General features: G+C 29.3%; 2 protein-coding genes across 2 annotated transcripts in view; one reads left to right on the forward strand and one right to left on the reverse strand.

Annotated features, from left to right (window-relative positions):
* Positions 1–693: 693 nt before the first annotated feature.
* LOC117176333 (regucalcin-like) lies at positions 694–13,197 on the reverse strand. Its single transcript, XM_033366573.1, has 4 exons — positions 13,035–13,197; positions 7,545–7,757; positions 1,069–1,181; positions 694–987 (listed from the first exon to the last, which is right to left on the reverse strand). The coding sequence occupies exons 1-4, from the start codon at positions 13,195–13,197 to the stop codon at positions 697–699; spliced, it is 780 nt and encodes a 259-aa protein (XP_033222464.1). The 3' UTR covers positions 694–696.
* A 5,131-nt stretch (positions 13,198–18,328) lies between these two features.
* LOC117176954 (regucalcin-like) overlaps positions 18,329–27,091 on the forward strand; it is a 45,014-nt gene continuing 36,251 nt past the window's right edge. Inside the window, exons 1-2 of the mRNA XM_033367370.1 lie at positions 18,329–18,373; positions 18,923–19,243. Coding sequence (XP_033223261.1) covers positions 19,138–19,243 — 106 coding nt within the window. The 5' untranslated portion in view covers positions 18,329–18,373; positions 18,923–19,137. The remainder of the gene's footprint in view (positions 18,374–18,922; positions 19,244–27,091) is intronic.

Raw genomic sequence — 27,091 nt, forward strand, 5'->3', positions numbered from 1 at the left:
TTAACAATTTTTTTCAATTCAAATTTTCAGTTGAAACTCAACCCACATTGTTAAAAATTAAACAATTTTTCTGAAAAGTATCCTCCTTCGTTGAAAAGTCAACTGTTTTGTTGAACACTCGTCTTTTTGGTTGAGAATTGAATCTGCTTCGTTGAAAATTCATGTGCTTCTGTTGAAATCAACTGTTGTTTTCAGTACTTTGTAAAACTAATCTATTTTGGTTAAAAATTAATATTTGTGTAGAAAATTTATTCGTTTTGTTGACATGTTAATATATTTTCTTGACTTTAGGTTCATCATTTTAGTTGAAAAATTATCTAATTTTTTGAAAACTAATCTACTGTCAAATCTTGATTTAGTGAATCTTGAATTAAGTGTTTCCGAGAATTGTGGTCGCATGGCGGGGATCGATAAGATGTGTTGCGGGAGATGTGCGGTGTTCATTCAGGCGTGAAAACCGACTCTAATGCCATATTTGACTGTATTTTTTTTAAATCATCGCTTTTTGGTAGAAAATTAATGTTTTAACTCTTTGGTTAAATTCGAACTCTGCCTCGGGGTATGTGGGGTGTTTACTCAGACGTGACAAAACAGAAAGAAAATCAAGAAAGAAAAAACAGTTCCGAGACTCTGTATGTATTTTTATTGATAATTCAACTATTTTGATAAAAGTTCACATGTGAATAAATAACAAATTTATGGAAGGCGGACACTGACAGGTTCAAATTTTTCAGTGATCATATTCTCTACTAACAACTTGTATTGTCCTGGTGGCCAACCCTTCACTCCAAGGCCCTTGACAGCGTAAATTGAACCACCTTCATCAAATCTTTGACGTTGCCCATGTTCATTTACGTGACCATACCACATTGTTGACACATATAAAATATCAAATTTAGGACCCCCAAAAGTGCATGCGTTGACCCTTTGTGCAGGTATGGGAATAAATCGTAATATGTCATTAATGCGTGGATCAACTTGAATAACCTGAGAAAAATAAAAAATAAATTATTTTTATTTAAAGCTCCATTTTTTGAAATATTTTTACAAAGATTGAAAAATCCTTACTCCGCCACCTTCAAAAAGAGGCACCCAGAGATTACCCTCCCTATCAACTGTCAAACGACGCGGAGATCCCGTCCAACCTTGTTTTGGCCATGTAAGGGTGAGCCCACCGTTGTCTAAAAACATTGATTGAATTATATCTTACATTATGAAAACTTACATTTTAAGTGCATATGACCGATTACAACTGAAATCAGGCAGCGTGGTAGAGTACCTCTCACCGATCGTTTTTAAATCAAAATATGTTATTAAGTATTAAAAATAAGCAAACACATATTTTTTATTTCTCTCTAAGATAAACGTTACGGAAGTGATGGTGATTTACAAAATAACCTCGAAATCTGACATCGTCGAACAACATTTTTCAAATTATAGCTGTTTTTCGGTAAATTTTCAAATTCGGTTTTCTCCGAAAGTCCGTTGTTTTTCTGATTAATATTTTTCAGGAAAAGTTGTTTAAAAGATCTAAAAGTTACGCTATACAAGAATTTCCACTTTTAATATTTATAGGAGTAAAAAAATCAATAGTAAATTTTTCATTTATTCGTAGTTTTTGTGTGGAAAGCTTTAAAATAATAATTTTTACTTATCTATTACTTTTTCACATAAATAGTAAAACAGAATTTTAATTTTTCACAGATTTGAAGGTTTTAATGTATATTTTTTGCTCTTTGTTTTGTATTTAAAGTTTTTTAATATTCTTTTATTAGCATCTGATATTATTTGATAGAAAACGTTCATTTGTTCTGTGTAACTAAGATGAATTTGTTTACACACGATTCTTGTAAATTAAGTTTGATTAAAAAATATTTTAAATCATTGCATTAACAATTAGTTTGTCAGCTCATATTACAGATAAAGTTCAGGGTATAAGTTAGACTTAAAGAAGAAGAATTAATTTAAACTGAATATCTTTGCAACTATTAACGTGAAAATTATTTAAAATTTGTTTGTAAATAAGTGTTAGACTTAAAGTACAGAATGAAGTACAGAATGAAGATATAGTTTGTAATCATTGCTACAATTTTATAGAAAAAATATACTGCAGTGAAACCTCGATAATTCGAACCTCTATAAGTCGAATTTTCGATAATTCGAACTTTTTTTTGGCCTCGGATAAAACCTGATGTTTTTCATGTTAATAGTTCTCGATAATTCAAATTTCTCGATAATTCGAAGAAAATTGTATGACCCGCCGTGATGATAACCTCTATAATTCGAAGTACAGCAATGACTAAGTAACAACTGCGACGAACTCATATTTATAACTTATGCGGTTGCATCTGATTGGTCCGTTGCGAGTGGTGGGAGTTGGCGTGTGTGGCAAGGGTGGGGCTTCTAATATAAATGAAGATTGCGTGCTTGTGTAGTTCAATGTTGATAGGACTTAGACGTTAACAATTTCGAGAGTATGAAGAAGATCAAGTATAAAACATTATCATTGAGTGAGAAAGTAAAACTTTAGATGTGTCGAGAAAGGAGTTAAAAGGAAGAAGGACATTGCTGCAGATTTCAAGATCCCCGCCAACTCTCTGACTTCCATCATCAAGAACAAGGAGAAGATTTTGGCTGCTGGTGAAAATTCCTGCTTCCAACCGGATCGGAAACGCATGAAGACATCTCATTTTCCATAGTTCGAAATATCGATGGTGGAATGGATGAAATCTGCTCGGAACCAGAATATTTCCTTATCTGGTCCTATAATGCTAGAAAAAGCTGAATTCTTTGCAGCTCACTTGGGATACAAAGACTTCAAAGCTAGCTCTGGGTGATTAGAAAAGTTTAAGAATAGGAATGGAATAATCTATAGAACATTAAATGGCGAAAGTGCTTCTGTTTCGGAAGAAGACTGCGAAAAGTTTTTCACCGACATTTTGCCTAGCTTGTTAGAAGTTTATGCAATAGAAGATATCTTCAATGAAGATGAAACAGTTCTTTTTTCAAATATTCACCAGATAAAACTCTGACATTTAATGGCGACACTTGCCATGGTCGTAAAAAAGCAAAGATCGTGTTACTCTCATGGTTTGCGCTAATATGTCTGGTAAAGAAAAACTAGAGTTGCTGATAATAGGCAAATCTAAGAATCCACGATGTTTCAAGGGAGTCTTTACCAGTGCTTTGCGAGAGCAGTAAAAAAGCTTGGATGACTAGTTGAGCATATGAAGACTGGCTTCATAAAATTTATCACAAGTTTCAAAGAAAAAATCGGAAAGTTCTCCTTCTTGTGGATGATTGTCCGGCTCATCCAAAAGTCTTAATTAAAGCCTTGAAAGCCATAAAGGTAGTTCACTTACCACAAATGCAACCAATAGATCAAGGAATCATTAAGAACCTTAAAGTGAATTACCAGCGGAGAATTATAAAAGGATTGCTCAAGGCTTCGGATGAGAAAATGGGGTTGACTGATTTGAATTTCTTAGATGCTATTTCTACTTAAACAAAGCTTGGGCTGATGTCACTAGTGATACAATTGCGAATTGCTTTCGGAAGGTTGGCTTCATGGAAAATCTTGCAATACAAGAACAAGACGAAACTTTATCGGATGGTACTTCTGAAGAGTGGGATGATCTACAAAGAATGTTGGGCTTCACAGTAGTATCTTTTGAAGATGTCATTGATGTTGATACTAATGTCATTATTGTTAGTGAACCTAAAGATAGTGAGATATTGGATAGTTTAAAGGCACAAGAACCTTCAAAACCTGATGCCGAGGATCAGGATTTGGCACCACCAACAAAATTGAGAGATGCTGAAGTTGGTTTAGCAATTGCTCGCAGGTTTCTTTCTGAACAAAGTGATGTGCCGAACACAATCTTTGCTGTTTTAGACATGGTTGAAAACTTCTGCCAGAGAAAGAGTTGCATCAAACAGAAAAAAATTACTGACTTTATTAAATAATCTGCTATTTTTAAAATACCAAACGGCCCTTTTTAGGGCCCACAAATTATTTTTACGGTGGATAACTCATTGTTAATTTCAAACTTCTCCATAACTGACATCAACACAATTGCATATTACCATATTCTCCCAATCCCCCCTTCTAACTCAGGAAAGTGTAAATAAGGAGTACATTGAAAATTACGTTTCAGACGAGCAATCTCGTATGAATCATTAATATCAGAGAAAATTAGAATTTTTACTTTGATTCCAGAACTATTGTCTTAATGATGATCGAGACTATTCTTTAGGTCAATAAGTTTGCCAACAAGGCGATTTTAAACAAAAGTTTTTCTGTTATAAGCGATGATTATTAGCATGGCTAGTTAAAGTTAAAGAAACAGAAGAAAGAAAACAAAAACTGTCAAATGTACTTCAAAAACTACCAAATCTACTGCGAAAACCTCTACAAAATCTACAAAAAAACCTTTTCACACAAAACAAAGGAAGAGCAAAAAATATACTTTAAACCTTAAAATCTGTGAAAATAAGATTGTAATTAAAATTATTGAGTACTATTTATGTAAAAACGTTATAAATAAGTTTAAAAAAATATTATTTTCAAGCTTTCCAAATGAAAAGTAGGAATAAATGAAAAAAATATTCAGTTTTTTTTTACTCCTACTTCTATTAGAAGTGGAAATTATCATTTATTGTATATTTAGATCATTTTATCAGCTATCTCTGAAAAAAAATGTAGAAAAAAAAACGATGGACTTTCGGAGAAAATCGCATTTGAAATTTTTTCGAAAAACAGCTATAACTTTTTAATTTTCAACTTAGAAAAAAACTCAATTCTCAAAGAAAGGGAATTAAAATTACGTCCAATGAGCGGAACAGAATAAAAATTATTGAAAAATTAAGAAAATACTAGTCATTTGAAAATTTTTGTGCGACGTCAGATTTCGAGATTTTTTTTTTAAATTGCCATAACTTTCTTTACTTTCATCTTAAAGAGGAATAAAAAAATACGAGTTCTCTTATTCTTATTACCTAAAAAAATATTAAGATACGAGTAGAAAAGCGATCAGTGAGAGGTGCTCTACCAAGCTGCTTGATTTCAGTTGTGGTCGGTCATAAATTTAGTCATAAGGTTCTTAAACCTAGGATGGGCCAAAATTTCTTAATTATAACATAACATGTTGCTAATATATATAGTTGTACGTCGTAACAGGTAATTTTCCTAAAGAATTGTTTGTCAAAAATTCATTTGTTTGATTGAAAATTTATTTTCTTTTTTAGTATTAGTTTCTTCTACTGAAAATTAAACTTCTGTTATCCTTTTCAAATCTTTTTCGTTGTTAAAAATGCAACTTAATGGTTTAAAATTCATATATTTTGTTTAAAATGTGTTTTTTTCTAGCAGAAAACTTATCCTTTTCGTCTGAAATTCATTTCTTTAGTTGGAAATTTAAATACTTTGTGCCTTTATTGAAAGTCAATTTTTTAAACCGAAACTCAAATAATTCTGGTACTCATAAACGGCAACAATGTCATGATTTAATTATTGTGTTGAAAAATCGTTTTTTAAATACAATATTAATTTTTATTCTTGAAATTGGACTACTTGTTTTAAGTTCAAAATTTATCTTTTTGAGATGAGAATTCAAATGTTTGTTTGAAAATTCATGTATTTTGTTGAAAGTTCGTCTTTTTGGTAGCAAACTAATTTTTTTGGTTTCAAATTTACCTTGTTGTTTTAAAAATGATTCCTTTAGTTGAAAATTAAACTATTTTGTAAAAAATCAAAAATTCCATTAAACATTTAGGTATTTATTTCAAATTCGTGCTCTTTATCAAACATGAATTTTTTTTCATCTGAAAATTTAAACAACTACATTTTTCCTTGTAAAAGATAAAACTACTTGTTTTTAAATTATTATTTTTTGATAAAAATGTAGCTTTTTAAGTAGAAAATTTATCTTCTGTTCTGAAGATTTACAATCGTGGTTTAAAAAGCATCTTTTTTGGTTTAAAAATGTATCCGTTAGCTTAGAAATGTCATTCTTTTCGGCCAAAATATAACTATTTGATTGAAATGTAATTTATTTTGGTTGAAATTTCTATTATTTTGTTAAAAACTCGCTCTTTTAATGGAAATTAATTTTTTCAACTGAATATTCAACTATTTCTTTGAAAATTCGTCGTTTTTCAAGAAACTCAATTTTCTTTTTTAAAAATTTATCTTTTTGCTTGGAAATTTAAATTTATTGTGAAAAAGATATATTTTATTTAGCTAAAAGTTAATTTGTATGGATTACAAATGACCTAGTTTCATTTTTGGTTGAAAATCCATGTCCTTTTGCTGAAGATTCAACTATTTGATTTAAAATTCATAAACATTGTTCAAAATTCAGCTTTTTTAGTTGAAAATTCATCTATTTAAACAAAGATTGATTATTTTGGTTAAAAAATTTGTTTATATGAAAAATCACCCTTGATCTTAGAAATTTTATAATATTTGGAAAAATATAACTTTCTAGTGAAAGAACTAAAGGGGTGTTTGTTAGAATGATTAATGCAGTGAAGGCCTTTTCCGTTTTTTTGATCTTCTTTATTTGAATATTGTTGACATGTTCCTAGTCGGATCTTTTATTTTTAAAATGTAACTTACATAATAATAATTCTCTATGATCTATCTCCTACGAGACAAATTTTTTTAAATGCGAAGCTTTGTGGTTGTGGTACTTCAATTTTAAAATATTAACTACTATACAATCTACAAAGAAAATGCAGAATATTTTCTAATTTCCTGTAAGTAAATGCAAGAACTTTCCTTGAAAAAGACTCCGATGTGAGTCAAAACATGTCGGCAATATTTAAATAAAAAACAAACAAAAAATAAAAAATGCCTTCACTACATTAATCATCATTATCTTTTTCTTTTGTGGGTTCAACTATTTTGATGAGATGTATTTTCTTGAAACTATGTCTTTCTTGAAAAAATTTAATCCTTTTCGTTGAAAATTAATCTTTTTGGTGAAAAATTCATTATTTGGATTTATACTTTAAGTACTGTGGTGAAAATTAATATTGTTTTTAGGTGAAATTTCATATTCCAACTTATAATTTAACTCTCCTTTTTTTTGGCTCGAAAATTTTTTTTTTAGTTGGAAGTTTATGTATTTATGTTGAAAATTTTTCTTTTTGTCTGAAAATTCTACTTTCTCTGCAGATACACTAAACTCTCGCTTACGGTCCAAAGTCGGGGCTTGCCTGCAAATAGCCTTGGCCAAAAATCAAGGGGATCCGAAACTAAACATTCAGAGTTGTCTGAACCGATTCCAATTTGAATGCACAATATTGCGCAATATACTCAACAGAGTACTTCGAGAGATGGTTTCAATTTGTTTTCTGCCTTTAAAATTCATTTGCGTTGCTGGAAATTCAGTTTTGAATATGGGCGTTCGTGAAGAGTTGTAATTTTCAATAAATAAAAATTTAGATTTTAGGATCGGGTATTTTTGTAAAGAATTATTTCGTGTCTCCAAATAGAGAATTTATTATCTGAAGCGGAAATTTTTTGTTTAAAAGCTTACCACTAAACCGTCCTAACTTGATGTGAAACCCTGTGGTGTAGACGCCATAATTTCTTGCAGCATCGACGAGATAGAATTTAGGAGGATTAGTCGCATGTATGTCCCACACGAATCCACTGGTTGAAGAAACTGCCTGAATGTGGGTTGCAAACTGCGCTAAGCGATTTAAAGAGGTAATATTTCCAATTTTTAATCCTTCAAGGTTCGTCGTCCCTAGAATATAATATACATTTTGAAATATAATAATTAAACAAGGGGAAAAAACTCTGGTTATGCGCTAGACCACTCTATTATCCGCACTAGTAATCCGGGATAATCCGAAAATCCACAGTAATTCAGATCAATTTAATTTTAGTCTTGTGTAAATCTCGAAATGCTGATTACTGAGATTTCAGGTGACGAAAAGCTTCGCTCACGCCGCACAGTGGTCAGGAATAGGAATTTCTTGTCCATAATCGCCCACAGGTCGTATTTCTTAACCTATTTAAAAGTTTTTTTTAGAAATGCTTAGCAAGTAATTTTTAAGAGAATTGTGGTTTGCTATTTTTTAATTTTTTTTTTTGCAGAGCAACAATATATAAACAAATATAGTAACAAAATTGACCATTTTAGCTTTTTGAATTTTTATCTCAAGAAAAAATATAGATAGAAACTCACTATCAGCCGGAATTATTGCACATGCATTCATAGAACATAATTAATTTTAATAATATTTAACTTAATTATTATAAACAATTTCTATAAACAAATTCTTTATAAATGATTTTTTCTCATAGGCCGTTTCATAGGCCGTTTCCTCGTAGACCAAAAATGTGTTTTTCTTCAATAATTATTAGAGTGACATTAAATGCGGTAACTAACCAACAAAATTTAATAAAGAATAATTTATATGATTTTTATAAAGAATTTTTTTTAAAAACTATGATTTATTTTTTTTTACATGCAAAAAGGACGATTTTCCACTGAAATTATCCGACCATAAACCAACAGTGATTCCAAAATTGGATATGGGACATTAAATAATAATTTGCGTAATTGTTAATAACAATTTCTGTAGCAAACTGACCATAGCAATAACGCTGTACTTACGTTTTTAGAAGTCACCTATCTTTCATTTGTTTTATGCAACTTTCTGAAAAATAAATGAGGAACAAGTGAAAATAGGGTGCAATAACGCTGCACTTGTGTATTCAGAAATCACTTATCTTTCATTTGTTTTGTACGTAACTTCATGAAAAAAAATGAAGAGCAAGTGACTCTCGACTAAAAAGTACAGTTCCAGTTTCACCGCTAGGTGCCAGCAGGCACAAACTTTGGCGACGTCTTTACGACATCGTTACGACATTTTTACGACAACTTTACGACATCATATGTCCATGTCGTTACAGTGTCTTTACGATATCGCAAAGACATTGTCAGATCATACGACATATTGACGATATCATAAAGACGACTTAACGACATGGACATAAGATGTCGTAAAGTTGTCGTAAAGATGTCGTAACGATGTCGTAAAGACATCGCCAAATTTTGTGTCCACTGGGTGGGTATCTCTCGCACGCGCTCTCGCAAGAGCAATCATAATTTTCGTTTATATAACTGAGAGAGGCTGCGTTGAAATTATCTTTATTATAATTATAATAATCTCATTATTATTATTATAAGTATTAATTTTTTCATTGATTCAATAACACAAATAAGATTATCACAAAAATGATTGAGGAAATAATAACTTTTTTCTACGACCAAACGCAGGTTGTCACGCATTATTTTAAAATTGTTATTAACAATTACGCAAATTATTATTTAATGCCCCATATCCAATTTTGGAATCACTGTTAGTTTATTGTCGGATAATTTCAGTGGAAAACCGTTCTTTTTGCATGTAAAAAAAATAAATCATAGTTTTGTTAAAAAAATTGTTTATAACAAGCATATAAATTATTCTTTATTTAATGTCGTTGGTTAGTCACCGCAATAAATGTCACTATAATAATTATTGAAGAAAAAAACATTTTTTTCTACGAGGAAACGACCGATTAGGAGACTTGTTTAACTAAATTGTTATAAACAATCTATATTGTTCGTGTTTGATAAAGCTTAAAGTATATAAATGGATTTAAAGACAATTGTGAATCACTTTTGTTCATAAAAATCAATTCAGCGATGAGAAAAACTCGTTTATAAAGAATTTGTTTGTAGAAATGTTTATAAAAACAATAGTTGTTAACTCATGCTAATTTTTTTGTTACAAATTATGACTCTTATGAAAAATATTAGCAACTTGCGTGGAATAAACGATTTTTTCTATGATAAAAAAACACTAATAAGAATTTGTTTATAAAAATTGTTTATAGTAATTAAATTAAATATTATTGAAATTAATTATGTTGTATGGAGGCATGTGCAATAATTTCAGCTGATAGTGAGTTTCTATCTGTATTTTTCTCGAGATAAAAATTCACAAAGCTAAAATGGTCGATTTTGTCACTATATTTGTTTATATATTGTTGCTCTGTGAAAAAATTTAATAAAGGCAAACCACAATTCTCTTAAAAATTAATTGCTGAGCATTTCTAAAAAAAAACTTTTAAATCGGTTAAGAAATACGACCTGTGGGCGATTATGAACAGTAAATTCCTATTCCAGACCACTGTGCGCCGACCGGTTCGGCGAAATCCCCGTCGGAAAGATTCGTAACTCTGTCGGGAACACTCAGGAGATTTGTTTCAAGTACCGCGCGATTAACTTTTCGAGGTAGTCTCATGCAGTGTCCCAAATCTTCGGAACTTTTTAAACTACGCTTGCGTCGCGTCGACCAGGCGCCGACAGCCCGATTGGTAACTGTTTGCGCGCTAAATTTGAATTATATAAATATTCAGATTTATTATTTATATTAAATAATTAAATTATAATGAAAAAGAGGTTATGAATTCTGATTTCAGAGAAATAAATCATTCCCATTGATTAATCTCGTTTCTGTCAAGTCTTAAAATTAAAATTTTGTTTATTTCCGACAATGTCACTGAAAATCAAATTACTGAAATCACCAAAAATGAATTGAGAACAATGAATTACTGCACTGATAAATGTTATATCATACATTTTTTAATAACTTGAAGAAGACCTGGATTAGAAGAAAGTTACACAATATACGCTAAATATGTAAATAACATTTTCAGTTTGTTGTCTAGATTCTAGAAATTTAAACAAATTTTCTGTTATGGCTAATGTGAGTAATTAATTATTGTATAATTGTTGTCAAATATATAATATTGTATAGAAAAATCAAATCATATTTATACTATTAAAACTAATATTTTTTGCTTAAAACTAAAACTTCTTATTACCTTTTTATTAACATTTTTAAACATTTAAAATGCTAAATTAAAAAAAAAATTCTTAACACCGGAATTAATCATGTTTAAATGCTTGGAAATAGCATTATTTTTGATCAGTTACTCCAAAATTCTAATTTAGGATTAAGAAATTACTTTTGATGTGTTTTATAATCATTATTAATCATAAGTATTAAATCTGAATATTTATATCTTTCAAAATCAGCGCGCAAACAGTGACCAATCGGGTGGTCGGCGCCTGATCGGCGCGACGCAAGCGCAGTTTAAAAAGTTCCCAAGATTGGACACTGGTCTCGTGGAAAGTCACGAGTTGCTGCTATAAGTGAAACTAGGTGCCGGGATTTGTTCCGTCGCTTGAAAGCCGGTGATTTCGATGCATGCGTTGGGAATAATCCAATAACAAGGAACTTAGATTCCTTATGATTTGTGCCATTTGAGCGTCGTTTTTTTTCTGTGAATAAATGCCCAGTGGGCACAAAATTTGGCGACGTCTTTACGACATCTTTGCGACAACTTTACGACATCATATGTCCATGTCGTTTCGGAGTCTGCGATATCGTAAATACATCGTCAAATCATACGACTCATTTACGATATCGTAAAGAAACCTTAACGACATGGACATAGGATGTCGTAAAGTTGTCGTAACGATGTCGTAGCGATGTCGTTAAGACGTCGCCAAATTTCGTGCCCACTGGGTGCTTTAGCGGCAAAAAGGGCAGGATTTTCCTCATCGCGTCGTGACGGATAATGAAATATGGATTCATTACAGCAAGCCAAAGAAAATAAAGTCATTGTGACTGTCCGCTCATGCCTCTACGACATCAGCTCGGCCGAAATATTCACGCATCAACACTGTCCGCAAATGACGATTACTTGACACAAAATTAGACATTTTCACAAAACCAAAAGTATATGACCCTATAGCAAAATCGGTAATGTGCCAAAACAGTTTGTTTACCATATTTCTAAGCTCCCAGTAGGCAAAAAAATTTTTAACTTCTTTACGACATCGTTACGACATATTTACGACAACTTTACGACATCCGATGTCCATATCGTTTCGGAGTCTTTGCGATATCGTAAAGACATCGTCAAATCATACAACTTATTTACGTTATCGTAAAGACACCTTAACGACATAGACACAGGCTTTCGTAAAGTTGTCGTAACGATGTCGTAAAGACATTGCCAAATTTTTTTCCCAATAGGCATGGTTCATGACGTTTTGAATGTGTGGAAATCGACCAGCACTTATTGCTAGACTCATCTATTGACAAACAGCAGGAACTTAGTTGCGCATAATATTTTTATAATATAAAAGTTGTAATAATATTGTTGAAAAATCGTTTTTTACGGAATTCGTTCTTTTTTTAACTAAAAATTGATCTATTAACTTTTTAGTTGATACTTGATCTTTTTTATTTGAATATTCAACAATTTGGTAAAAAATTCATGCTATTTGCTGAAGTTTTCTTTTTTTTTAGTAGAAACATAATTTTCTTGCTTGAAAATTTATCTATTTGATTGTAGTTGAAAGTTTCTTTTTTTTTGGTTTCCAATTGAAGTATTTTGTGGAAAAATCATTGTTTTTGTTGTGGAAATTAATTATTTAACTAACCAATTACCTATTAGAATCAAAGATTTATCATTTTTCTCGAAAATTCACCTCTTTTGTTGAAAATGTAAGCATTTTCTTGGAAAATTCAGCTACATTGAAACCCTTCAATACCCCCACCGAGAATTGACGCCGTGCCGTAGGTGGGTGTAACAGGAGCTGCGCGGGATGCGCGAGGTGTAAGGTTGCCACTCCGGCTAGCACTTAAACGTGAAAAAACAAAAGCGAAGTGGGCTATAATGAGTTAGTACCCACCCACCGCCAGTCTTGAAATTGGCGCTATAGAAGAGTTTCACTGTATTTGATTAAAATTTCATGTTTTGTTGAAAAATGAATAATTTCGTTAAAAATTAATCCCTCTTGATGGTAAATTCGCGTAAATCTATACTTTATCCAATTTATATCATCATTGTATGCCTTATGAAAACCGGAGTAATCTTAGATGATTCGGAGTAAATAGTTATATATTGATAATCCAGGGTAATCAGATACAATTTAAGTATATTTTTTTACCAAAAACTAGTCTGCCTAACGGGTCGACGGATCCATAATCCAATATGTTGTGAGGAATATGTTCGTCCACAATTGCTATTGCTTTCCATTTAGGATTACGATTTTCTTGGCGACTATCCCAGTGAACTAATAAAATTTCCTTACCAGCACCCACCACAAACATATCGGGATGGCCGCGAACAAGAACAGCAAAAGACACTTGATAGCGACCTATGGAAAAAATTATTATTAAAAATTAGTTAAAATAGGCGTATCTGAAGAAAGATAAAATCTATCCTATAATAAAAAAGAGTTTGCGATATAATCTCGAAGTCACAAGCCACATTATCTCTTCACCTATTGGATGGATTTAAACGCGCCGCCTATTCTTTAGAATCGAGATCTGTGGAATCTATTATGATGGCAATGCATGCGCACCAAAATACGATATAGAATTATTTCTAGGTTAAGAACAGAGCTGCGTATTATGAAACCCAGGCATTTCCACCGAAGTGCGCTCTAGCCCTGATGTACTCCGTTTGGCGGCGGTAAATGCTAGGAATACAAGTCGAGCCTGCCCAGTGGGCACAAAGTTTGGCGACGTCTTTACGACATCGTTACAACATCTTTACGACAACTTTACGACATCCTATGTCCGTGTCGTTAAGGTGTCTTTACGATATCGTAAATAAGTCCTATGATCTGACGATGTCTTCACGATATCACAAAGACACCGAAACGACATGGACATAGGATGTCGTAAAGATGTCTTAAAGATGTCGTAACGATGTCGTAAAGACGTCGCCAAATTTTGTGTCTACTGGGTGGAGTTTGAATTGTAAAATTTTGACTTGCATTTCATTCAAAGCTAGCTCTAAGGCATCTAAGCACATTCGATGGATCTGTTTACATAATAAATGTAAACATTCCTAGCGATCGTGCCGAATTCGAGTGAAGCTCATATGTGTTTCTTTTAAACATTTATTTAATCTTCAAACATTGTAATTATTTAAACAATTTTAATAAATGGCTATTTTTTAAAGAATACATTTAATTTATCATGTTGCCTTGTAGATTTACAAGAAATATTAATTATTTAAACAATTGTAATTTAAAAATTAAGACTGAGAATGTCTATCCGATGACTCTTTTCTATGTTGCTTTGTAAACCTACAAGAACTAATAATGATTGAAACAATTTTAATTATAACATTAAGAGTTTGCCTTTTTCCACAAGTAAATTTGTTTACGAAGTTAACTAAGAATGTCTATCCGATGACTCTATTCTATTTTGCTATGCAAATTTACATAAAATGTTAATTATTCCAACAATTTATAATTAAAAAACTAAAAGCGACATTTTTCTAAGAGCCAGTTTGTTTGCGGAGTCCAACTTAGAGTATCCATCCGATAAATCTATTCTTTATTGGTTTCTCAGTTTAAAAGAACTTTTAATTATTTAAACATTTTTAATTTAAAAATTAGAAGTTTGCCCTTTTTTATACCAGTCAATTTTTTTACCGATTCAAGTAAGAATGTATATAAGATAACTCTTTTCTATTTGCTATGAAAATTTACAAGAACTTTTTTCATTTAAGTAATTTTAATATAAAAACTAAAAGTTTCATCATTTTTGTACGGGTCAATTTTTTAATGAAGTTAACTAGGAATTTCTATCGGATGACTCTTTTCTATTTTGCTTTGTAAATTTACCGGAAATTTACAAGAACTATTATTTATTTAAAGAATTTCAATTTAAAAATAAGAGTTTAACCTTTGTTCTACAAGGGAATTTTTTCACGAAGTCAACTAGGAATGTCTATACGATTACTCTTTTCTATGTGGCTTTGCAAATTTACAAGAACTATTGATTATTTACAGAATTTCCATTTGAAACTAAGAGTTTAACGGTTCTGATACGAGTCTATTTTTTAACGGAGTCAACTATCAACGTCTATCGGATGACTCTTTTCTATTTTCCTTTGTAAATTTACAAGAACTGTTATTTATTTAAAGATTTTCAATTTAAAAATAAGAGTTTGACCTTTTTCTACGAGTTAATTTTTTTACGAAGTCAAGTAAGAGTTTCTATACAATGACTCTTTTTTATGCTGCTTTTTAAATTTACAAGAACTATTAATTATTTAAACAATTTTAATTGAAAAATTAAAAGTTTGTCCTTTATCCTACGAGTCAGGTTGTTTTTGAAGTCAACTAACAATGTCTATCCGATGACTCTTTTTTATGCTGCTTTTTAAATTTACAAGAACTATTAGTTATTTAAACAAGTTTAATTAAAAAATTAAGTGTTTTGCCATTATCCTGCGAATCAATTTGCTTTTGAAGGCAACTAAAATGTCTATACAATGACTCTTTTCTATGCTGCTTTGCAAATTTACAAGAACTACCCAGTGGGCACAAAATTTGGCGGCGTCTTTACGACATCGCTACGACATCGTTACGATAACGTCACGACATCCTATGTCCATGCTGTTAAGGTGTCTTTACGATATCGTAAATAAGTCCTATGATTTGACGATGTCTTTAGGATACCGCAAAGACTCCGAAACGACATGGACATAGGATGTCGTAAAGTTGTCGTAAATATGTCATAACGATGTCGTAAAGACGTCGCCAAATTTTTTGCCCATTGGGTATTGAGTATTTGTAGAATTTCAAATTAAAAACTAAGAGTTTCACCGTTTTGATACGAGTCAACTTTTTGACGGAGTTAACTAAGAATGCCTATCGGATGACTTTTTTCTATTTTGCTTTGTACATTTACAAGAACTATTATTTATTTAAAGAAATTCAATTTAAAAATGAGAGTTTAACCTTTGTTTTACGAAGTCAACTAAGAATGCCTACACGATTACTCTTTTCTATGTTGCTTTGCAAATTTACAAGAACTATTGGATATTTAAACAATTTTAAATAAAAAATTAAGAGTTTGGCCTTTATTTTACCAGTCAATTTGTTTACGGAGTCAACTAAAAATGTCTATCGGATGACTCTTTTCTATGTTGCTTTTTAAATTTACAAGAACTATTAATAATTGAAACAATTTCAATTAAAAAATTAAGAATTTGGTTTTCTTTCTACAAGTAGGCTACATTTTTAATCATAATTAACTAAGAATATCTTTTTTATGATTTATTTTCTCTGAAGCTTAGAGAATTTCAATTATTAATTCTTTAAAAAATATTATCAACATATTTATAGTTTGGCTATTTTTCAAGTAAGAGGCATAATTTGTGAACGAAATGAACTAAGAATGTATTTCGATGATCATTTCCCACCATTCTTTATAAACTTATAATAATTATTAATTATGCAAACATTATTCATAAACATATTGAGAATAAGGGTATTTTTTAAATTTATAAACACAATTTGTTTACGAAGTTAACTAAGATTATTTTTACGATGAATCTTTCCTAAGTTATTTGTTAAATTTACAAGAATTATGATTTATTTAAAGAACTTTCATAAAAAATTCAGAATTTTGCTATTTTTCAACGAAAGGGCCAGTTTTTTGTTACACATTGAACTAGGAACGTCTTTCCGATTAATTATAATAATGAAATTTTCATGATTTATTATTTGAACTACTTTCATGAGCATATTAAGAGTTTGGACATTTTTTGAAAAATATGCTTAATTTGTTAACGGAATCAACAAAGATTGTATTTCTAGTCACGTTTTACTATGACACTTTGCAAATTTACACTAATGATTTATTATTAAAATAAATTTCATAAACAAATTCAGAACTTAACTGTTTTTTAGATTTTTAACTATTTGAACATCCCTGTGGGCACAAAGTTTGGCGACGTATTTACGACATCGTTACGACAACTCTACGACAAATTTACGATATCCTACGTCCATCTGGTTAAGGTGTCTTTATGGTATCGTAAATAAGTCGTATCTGACGATGTCTTTACGATATCGCAAAGATACCGAAACGAAATGGACGTAGGATGTCGTAAAGTTGTCGTAGAAATGTCGTAACAATGTCGTAAAGACGTCACCAAATTTTTTACCCACTGGGATCTTAAACAAATTAGTTTTTATAAAAAAATGCATGCACTATATATTTAATAAGAATTTAAAAAGAAATGAAAACTGTATAATAGTAAAAACTTTCATTTTTATTAGTTTTAGTAATTTTTTCTTTTTATTAAATTCTTCCAGTAATTTCATAATTGTCTGTATGAATTTTCCTACAATTTAATTACAATGCGGCTACAAACGAGTTTATTCGAATTACTCGTAGTTGCCTAAACATTTGGCCAGATGATAGGAAAACTGCAGAAAACCACCTTTCAAGTTTGGCCGGGTTGTGCAAGGGGCGCCCGAAGTGGCTTGAAATTTGGACTCTTCTCGAGTCAAGATCATTTACCATGTATTTCTATGAAAATTCATGCGCACCGACATTTCATATGTTTTTTCTAAACTTTCAACAAAATGTTTAGTGTTGAGCAATAGTTTATTCTGCATCTTGAGAGGGTAGTCGTGAGGAGCCGTGTACAAATAAAAGTTATTAAAGCAAAAAGGAATATCGCGGTATCATATTAAACTTCATTTACAAAGAAAATAATTGCAAGCAAATCAGTGGGTCGCGCGCGAAGCGCGCGTATGAACTTCCAGTCTTACGAAAATATTTATTTGACATTTGTGATATGTCAAACGGCTGCGTGTAGGTGCACCCAGTGCCGGAAATGAGTGCCCAAACTCTTATACGCATGCGTCGCGCTCGGTCTCTGATTCGTTTCTGATCGCGCGCAATTTTAAATGCTAAAAAATAACATTTTTATTGTTTATTATTAATAACGTCATTTTAACTTATATAAATGTTTATTAGACCGATATTAATCAATCTTAATAAAAATAAAAGTGTATTAAGTGCAGAATGTATAAATAAAAAATATCCTGCGGTACTCACTTGTATTTTTCTTGCATAATTTTCATGATTCGAAAATTTTGTTATTTCAAGTTTATTAAAATATTTAAATTAATTTTATTGTAGAAAAATTTTAAAAATTTTGTTCCAATTATGTTATAAATATTGTGCAGAATATTTTCATCAATATTTGGGTGAAGTGAAATTTCAAATCAAACAATTATTTAAGAATTACAATTTATTTACAGATAAGGTTTAATAAACATTTATATAAGTAAAAATGACATTATTCATAATAAGCAATAAAATTGTTATTCTTTAGCGTTTCAAATTGCGCGCGAACAGCAACGAATCAGAGACCGAGCGCGACGCATGCGTAGAAGAGTTCGGGGCACTTGTTACTAGCACTGGGTGCACTGAAAGAATCTCATCCATAAATTTTAAAATCCTCAAGGTATTCCTTTTTTAAATTGCCTCACTTTATTTCACTCATTCATCTATCATTCCTCTATCTCTTTATCATTCACCTATACTTACAGAACACATAGGCTGCACTTTTTTTAGTTTATACTTGAAAGTAAACACTCAGCCAAGTTCATTCCTTCACTTTTGTAGAACAAACTTTTCGTATCTGTGGACAATAATTGAGTCTTCAAAAATTGTAAACAAACACTTGAAAGTATAAAATAAACAAAGTATGGGAATGTAAAAAGTAGTGTGGGTGAGATTGGAGGAATATAGTGTTCAACAAAAGTAAAGGACTGCACTTGGGTGAGTGTTCACTATTAAGTATAAAGTAATCCAAGTGCAGCTAGTGTATTCTTTAAGTATAGGTGAATGATTTTTTGGTAAAAATTATTTAAATAAATTGTGACGATTTGAAAAATGAATACCGAGCGGACTTTTAAATTTGCGGAGGAAATTTTTTCGGTGAATGCAGCCGTTTGACATATCACATATGTCAAATAAATATTTTCGTCAGGCAAATTTTATCTTTCGTCAGATAAATGTGCTGCAGCGTTTTTATCCCATTTCAAGATAAAATTTATTCCTGGAGTTTACTCTGGTGTTATCTGTCCCGCTCCCCCATCATTCGTTCACTCTCTCCCACCCTACTTCTTACATTGCCATATTTCCCCTCCAAACACTTAAACCTTCGCTTCCACACTTTTCCGTAAATTCTTTGTCACCCACTTCTCTCTCCTCACTTCTCCTGACATGTCTTCTCCCTTCCTCTACCCCCTCATTTCCCCTAGTTCCTCTCTCAACCCTTCCCTGAACTGTGTGTTGTGGACTGTTAGAAGTGGATTATCAGTTGTAGTTTGTAAGTTGTGATTAGAGATTTGTGGTCTCTGAGTTGTGTGTTATGTGTCGAGGACTGCAAAAGCCTAAAAATTCTCAAAATTGAAGATAGTTTCTAATAAGGAAGAAAAAACTGGAAAGGGGTTTCATACCTATAGTAGCGCAGCATACGTTTCCCGTCACTGTATGTAAGGCACATAGCTTAGAAAAATACGGGTCTACGAAGAAGAGTTGGTCGTTATGCCAGAAAAGAACATCTGGTAATCCATCTTTTTGGTAAATTTTTTCACGCCTGAGAGAAAAAATTTCGATCAATTGTGCAAATTAGGCATACAAGAATGTCAAATACAGGGTTGTTACAGGTTAAGGAATTTTGTAAAGTTCGGGATAGTCAGGGAATGTTCGGTAAACTGACGCAGAATTTTAGGAGTCATCCGCAAACTACACACATATGAGTTCTGTTAATTGAATAAACCTAGAGCATTAATGCAATTAAATTTTTTTTAACAAATTATTTAATATAATATTGCAATTTTTTAATTTATAGTCTTTTTGTTTGCAAATTCATCTTGTGATTTTAAAAAATTGTATTTGTTTGAAAATTTTACAACTTTGTTAGAAAGCCATTCTTTTTGGTTCAAATCGAGTTTTTTGTTGAAACTTGAACTATGTTTGTAAAAAACTTAAACCATTATGTTAGAAATTAAATTTTTTGTTAAAAATTCATTTCTTCAGTTTCAAAATTGTACTGTTTTACAGGAAATTGATCTTCTTGGCATGAAGATTGAACATTTTGGATGAAATTTGTTGTCACCGTTGACTGAAAAATCTTTCTTAGTTCAGGATTTAACTGTTTTGATGAAAGTTCGTATTTTTTGTTGAATTTAACTGTTTTTGGTTCAAAATAAAAATCTTCTTTGTTGAAATTTTAATTATCACGTTTTTGTTTAGATTCCATCTTTCTTCTCAGAAAATAAAAGTTATTAATAATAAGTTTTTATAAGTTAATATTGATATAATATAAACTAAATATAACTTGATAAAACTTAAGTTTTATTAAGTTATAATTATTAAGTTTTTTGTTTGATGACTAATTATTTCAGTTCTAAAACCTTTTTTTATCACAAATTCTTTTTCTTTTCTTTGTAAATGATAAAAAATTAATTTTGCTTTGGAAAATTCAGTTCTTTAATTGTAAATTCTTTTTTTTTGTTCAAAATTAATTTTCGTAACTGAAAATATAGCTATTCTATTCTTGGATTATAATTCGATCAGTTTAGTTCCAAAATCGTGCATTTTGTTTAGAATTTATCTTTTTTGATGCAAAATTAGCCTTCATCATTAAGGTTAATTTTGTAGTCGAAAATTCTTTTCATTGGGAAAAAATTCACCTATGTTGTTAAAACTTGATGTATTTTGTTAAAAAGTCATCTCTTTTGGTAGAAAAGTGATAATTTTTTCTTAAATTGATATTTTTTGTTGAAAATTAAAGTATTTTGTGAAAAATCTTTTTTTTTTTCAAATTAATTTTTAGCTTAAAAATAAACAATTCGATTTTTGTTCAAAATACGGTTTTGTCTAGTCTTCTAAAAAAATTGAGGAAGTTGTAAAAGAGGATGAACTTGGTCATCTCAAATTTCGGGACGAGACACTTTGTAGAAATAAATATTTTTTGTGAAGGTTCAACTAATTTGTTGAAAACAAATAAATTTTGTTAGAAATTCACATTTTTCAGCAGAAAATAATCTTCTTAGTTAAATATTTATTAATATTTATTAATTTGCTTTAAAATTATCTACCAATATATTTTAAATCAAGCAATTTATCTTGTACGCCTTGAAGTCCAACTATTTGGTTCAAAATTAATTTTTTTTATTTGACCCTTCGTGTTTCTGGATGAAAATTAAGATAATTTGTTTAGGATTGTTGTTTTTTTTCTTGTAGAAAATTATAATTTTATCTTAAAATTTAACTATTTCATTCATGGTAGAAAGTTTTCTAATTTAGCTGAAAATTAGTTTTTTTTAAATAAAAATTGATTACTTGAACTAAAAATATAACAATTTTATGTTTGCTGAAATATTTATCTTTTTTAGTTTAAAATTCATCTATTTTGTATTAAAATGGTATTTCATGGGATAAAAATTTACATTTTTTTGTTGCAAATTTAACTCTTCTGTTTAAATTTTTTTTTGCTTAGAAAATGAATCTTTTTAATTTAAGTATTGAACTAGTTTATTCAAAATTCTTATTTCTTGTGAAAAATTATTTTTTGTTGTTTTTATAAATCGATCTATTTTTTACAAAATTCATTGTTTTGGTAGAAAATTCATCTTCTTCATCAAAACTCGATCTTTCTCATTGAAAATTGATTTATTTGGTTGAAAATTTAATTAGACCCTCTGAATCCGAAAATCCAAATTTTACGGTGTCATCTGCCTGTCTGTCTGTCCGGTTGTCCGTAAACACGATAAGGGTCGTAAAAATAAACACATCAAATCGATCTTTGACACACCTTTTTTAGGTCCTAAAATAAAGGACGAATTTGTTAATCGGCCATTTTAGATAAAAACTGAAACAGGTCGAGAATTTTCGAAATTTTTTGGATAATTTTTTTAATGCATGAAATTTTTATATTCGACTATTTGTAGTACTCAGATACTCAAATAATTTATTTTAATGACTTTTTTCAATAAAATTAAAATTATCAGAGTTATAGCCCTACAAAATGATCATAACAACTTTTCAGAGTTTCTTGAAAAATCGAGAATTTAAACTTTGCACAAAAAATAATTAAAAATAAAAAATTCTTTTTTGTGTTAAAAAAATGAAAGATACGAAAAAGATGGAGGAACAAAAATTCCGAAAAAAAATTTTAAAATGGAGAAAAACGAAAATAAATAAAAACAAATTGATAGACGAAAGTTGTTAACCCAAAAAAGAGCTACGAATTTGTTATGATTTATTTCATTCTTATCATTTATGATTGAGCAAGTATTAAAATTGTCCAAAACTTGACACCACTATATTCAAATTTTGAACCAAGCGACGCAAAATACAAAAAAAAACCTGAGAGAAACTATAGCTTTTGAAAAATCCTACAAAGTTCCTTTTAACGATCTTTCAATAGGAATTGTCATTTTGTTTTTATTTCTCGAAAGTAGTATGCAGAAAATCGAAAATTCTAAACCTATTTTTAGAAAAACTAAGCCAGATAGATAAAAATCCAAATGCAAAGAAAAAAATATGCTGTGCCCGCACAACATGCCGATTTTTGTTTTTAAAATTTAACTTTTCAACTGATAATTTGAATATTCTAGTTTTTGTTAATAAAAATCCATTTCTTAATAAAAATTCAACTATTTGACTAAAACGTACACTGTTTTGTTCGAGGATTCAGCTATTTTGTGAAAAATGTCTTCAGTTAAAATTCGAAAATAAATGTTTTCAGATGAAAATTTCACTATATCCTAATGACTTTTTTCATAAAATTAAAAATTATTAGTTATGGCATATACAACATTCCAAAAAACACACGAAAATTAACTTTTTATGCCAACTAACAAACGATAGAAAAAAAAATGGCAAGGAAAGAAAAAGTTTGATTTCTAGATGCCTTAGAAGATTATCATAACAACTTTTTGAATTTTCTTAATAAATCAAAAATTCAAATTTTGACATTATACAAAAATAAATAAATTTATGGGAATGATATAAAATTTCAGGGATAAGCTCGAGTGCGAAGTACGAGATACGTGATCAGAATATGTTCGTCAAAGCCGAAGGAGCTTTAACAAAAGAGAATTCACAATCACCAAATTGCTGTTGTCGAAGCTTTCACTTTTAGTTTTAAAATGTTTATGCACAAAGGTCGAGCGCGTAGCGCGAGGTATATACATTATTGAGCGCGAAGCGGGAGAACCAACAGTCCTGCGCCCTAAGCGCGCTGAAACTTGCAAGCGAAGCGAGTCGCGCGTCTTTTGTCTTTTGTGGTAGAAAATTAATCAGCTTTTATCAACTTTGCTAAAAATTAATATTTTTATTTTATATTTAAATATTCCATTTTTGGTAGAAAATGTACTTTCTTTATTTAAAAGTTCATGTATTTGATTAAAAATTAATCTTAGTGAATAGATAATTTATAATTTTAGGTTGCAATTCCATTTTTTATATAAAACTTCTTTTTTTGTTAAAAATTAATAATGAAAATAAAAATAATATAAGAAATGAAATAATTAAAATAAAATCTATTAATTTAGTTGAAATTTCATTAATATCGTTTAAAAATCTGCCTTTTTGGTCGAAAATTGACAATCTAGGTTAAAAAGTATCTCTTTGGTTAAAAATTAATTTCTTTGTATGAAAATTGAACTATTGTATTAAGAATCGTTTATTATTAATAATTAATTTTTTCACTGATAATTCAACTTATAAATTTGTTTACTAAAAATGCAACTATTTAGTTGAATGTTGATCTATTTTATTTTAGGATTCAACTATTTTTGTACAAATTTAGTTTTTAAAAATTAATCATTCATTTTGTAAACTGAAAATTAAACTGTTTCCTTCAAAATGAATTTTTAGTGTAGAAAATTTATCCTTTCGTTTAAAAACTCATTTTATTGGTTAAAAATTCAAATTTTAAACCTTTAATTGTTCAATTTCCAACAACAGAAAATTTTTAAAAATGTTCAAACAAAATTCAATATGATTCAATTTTGTGTTAAGAAATTTATTTTAAATAAGAAACTGATTTTCAAGCCAAAGCAATGAATTTTGATCCAAAAAGATGAAATTTCTACCAAAAAATAATTATTTTCAACCAAATACATGAATCTTTAAACAAATAGTAGAATTTTAAACTTTAAAAGGTAAATGTTTAACCAAACATAGAAGAGTTTACATTTCAATTAATAAAGTAATTTGAAAAAAAATCGCACAAAATAGTTAAATTTCGAAAAAAGAAAAAAAGTATTTACAATTTTGTTGTGAATTACTTTTTATATGATACGTAGGTTTTGTTTTAATTAAAAAAAAACAGCTATCTCTACACAATTAAAATGGAAATGATTTGTTTAAAAAAAGGTAGGATAATTGCTTTTTGTTATTATTATTCATTATTTATAAAGAAACATAAATTTAAATTTAAAATTTGTTTTAGGCTTTAAGACGTATTATATAGTACAGGATTTTTTTCGTGCAAAAAGTATGAAAAAACACATATCTTTCAATTTGTTTATAATAATAAAATTGTATAGGCAACAAATTGTTTGCTTATTTGTATGCTTAAATTATTGGCCTAGAGAGAAAAAAAATAAAAGTAGATATGATTAATTTTATTTATATCTGTCAGATATAACAATTTATTAATTTATTGAACTCCTCAACAATTTGTTATATACTCTTTGTATTACAAATTTTGTCATTCTCGAATTTTAAATTGTTGAGACTTTCAATATTAGGAAATTAAAAGCAAGGAAGGAAAATGTGCGTTTTACATCTCTTATATCCACAGGAACAAATCAATTTATATTTTTAGCCTATTTTTAAGTTTGAAGAAATTGCTATCTCACGATTTTGAAAAAAGTTAAAATTGGTTGAGCAATCTTGTTCTTTTTTTAACTCTTTGATTCCTCCTGTTCTTCATTTCTATAGTATTTTTAAAATAAATATTTATAGCTTTCAGTAAATGAAATAAATAAATAAGAATATTTTTTTAAAAGAATAGAAAGTTTTTATAATAAGTTGTACCGTTTGTCTTGACGTGCATTCTTCTATTTTATGATTTTTTTATTGTTCTTAAACAGTTTTTTCAAAATTTTGGCCTCTTTCAAAAAATTCTTCTTTTTTCCCCCGTTTAGAAAAAAGTTCTCCTTTTTTCCTTTTGCTCGTTATTTTCCTTAAATTATATGAACTGGATTGATAAAACCAAATAAAAATATCCAAATATTTTTTATTACAAAATCGTCCTTTTTAATTGAAAAGTTAATGATCATATTTATGGTGCGGAATTTATCTCGTAAAAAAGTCTACTATTTAGTTGAAAAGTCATGGATATATTTTGTTGAAACTTTGACATTTTTGGCCGCAAATTATTTTTCTTGGTTAAAATTCTATCTTTTTGGTAGAAACTTCAACTACTTTGTCGCATGGTGAACTATATAGTTCAAAATACATATTTTATAAAAAATTGATTTCTTTTGTTGGAACTTGAACTATTTTGTTGAAACATCGTTTCTTTTTCTTCTAAAGTAATTAAAAATCTTTTATATTCTTTCAAATTATTTTGAAAAGTTCCTGCTAATACCAAAAAGGCATCCTATTAGTCGCTAAACTATTTTTAAGGGCGGGAGAATCTATTTTTCCTAAAAATGTAATTTTTTAATTTTTTCTCGTGAACTACGAAAAACATCACACAAGAACAAGAGACATTTTTTACAGAACAATTTTAGACGTGCAATCTTTTATCTCAACTTTTTTTCGTATCTGTCATTGTTTTCAAGATAAAGTAGAAAATTCGAATGTAGGAAAAAAAATTTTTGAAAAATAAAGCTCAAAATAAATTTCAAGGAGTACGTAACCTTTTCGCTACGCAGTTAAATTGTTAATTAAAAAATATCAGTTTCCAACAAAATAGTTAATTTTTCGACCAAAGAGATCAATTTTCTACTAAAAATATAAATCTCCGGCAGAAAAGTGGTTCAACAAAAATTTTGAAATAAAATAGTTGAATCCTCAAGCAAAGACAATTAATTTTTAATCAAAACGTTGCATTTTCATCCAAGAAATATAAATTTTTTTACGTAAACAGCTTCATTTTTAAACTAAAAAGACAGGTTATAAAAAAGACAGTTAAATGTCCATCTCAACAAGATTTAAAGTGTCTTTTCAGTAACAAAATATGAGTATGATATTTAAATAATGAAACCAGTATGATCGAAACTCTGTTTTATAAACTCAGTTTCAAAACTTTACAGTAAATTTTTTTGGTTACGAAATTATCTTTTTGGGTAGAGAATTAATCTTTTTGGTTAATTATTCTTTTTTTTATTTTACATTTGCCAGATAAAAATTGATTTATTTTGTTTAAAACTCTATTTTTTGTTAAAAATCCCTCTGTTTGGTCTGAAAATTAATTTTTTGTTTGTTTACGAAAGAAGTATGTAGCTCAAATTTCGTATTTTTTTTTTAATTAATTATTTTAACTGAATATTTAACTATTCTCATTTTTGTTAGAAATGTACTTTTTTGAGTAACATAAACTTGACTGTTTGGTTCAAAATTCATGTATTTTGTTAAATATTCGTCTCGGGATTTAAAAATTTAAATATTTAGTTATGCAACGCGTTTTGTTTTCGAAAAAAGTAATTTAGGAATATACCCTTATTCTCGTACACATAACAAACTTTCAATTGCATGCAAAGTAGTTTTTTTTTATTTTCCTTTTCAGTTTTGAACCTTTTCTTGTTTCTAATGAAAAACTTTGTTTCGTAAAAATGTTTGAATTCCCCCTCAAAAATCGTCTTGCGCAATTTAAAGAAAAACATATTTTTGCATTAGCTTTACTAATTTTCTAGCTGTCAGGTTTTTTATAGCTTAAGGAAAAATCTATAACCGTCAGGTTAAGGATCAGATGAAAGTCAAAGAAAATTAGGGAATTTTGAAATTAGGATTTTGTAGCAACTCTGTTAATATTGCATTGATTCTACAATGAAATATTATTATCGACAAAAAAATTTAATGAATTGATTAAAATTGTAGAATTTACGTTAGGGGTCAGATGAAAGTCAAAGAAAATTAGGGAATTTTGAAATTAGGATTTTGTAGCAACTCTGTTAATATTGCATTGATTCTACAATGAAATATTATT

Source organism: Belonocnema kinseyi, chromosome 7, assembly GCF_010883055.1.
Source record: "Belonocnema kinseyi isolate 2016_QV_RU_SX_M_011 chromosome 7, B_treatae_v1, whole genome shotgun sequence".
Classification (NCBI taxonomy): Eukaryota; Metazoa; Arthropoda; class Insecta; order Hymenoptera; family Cynipidae; genus Belonocnema; species Belonocnema kinseyi.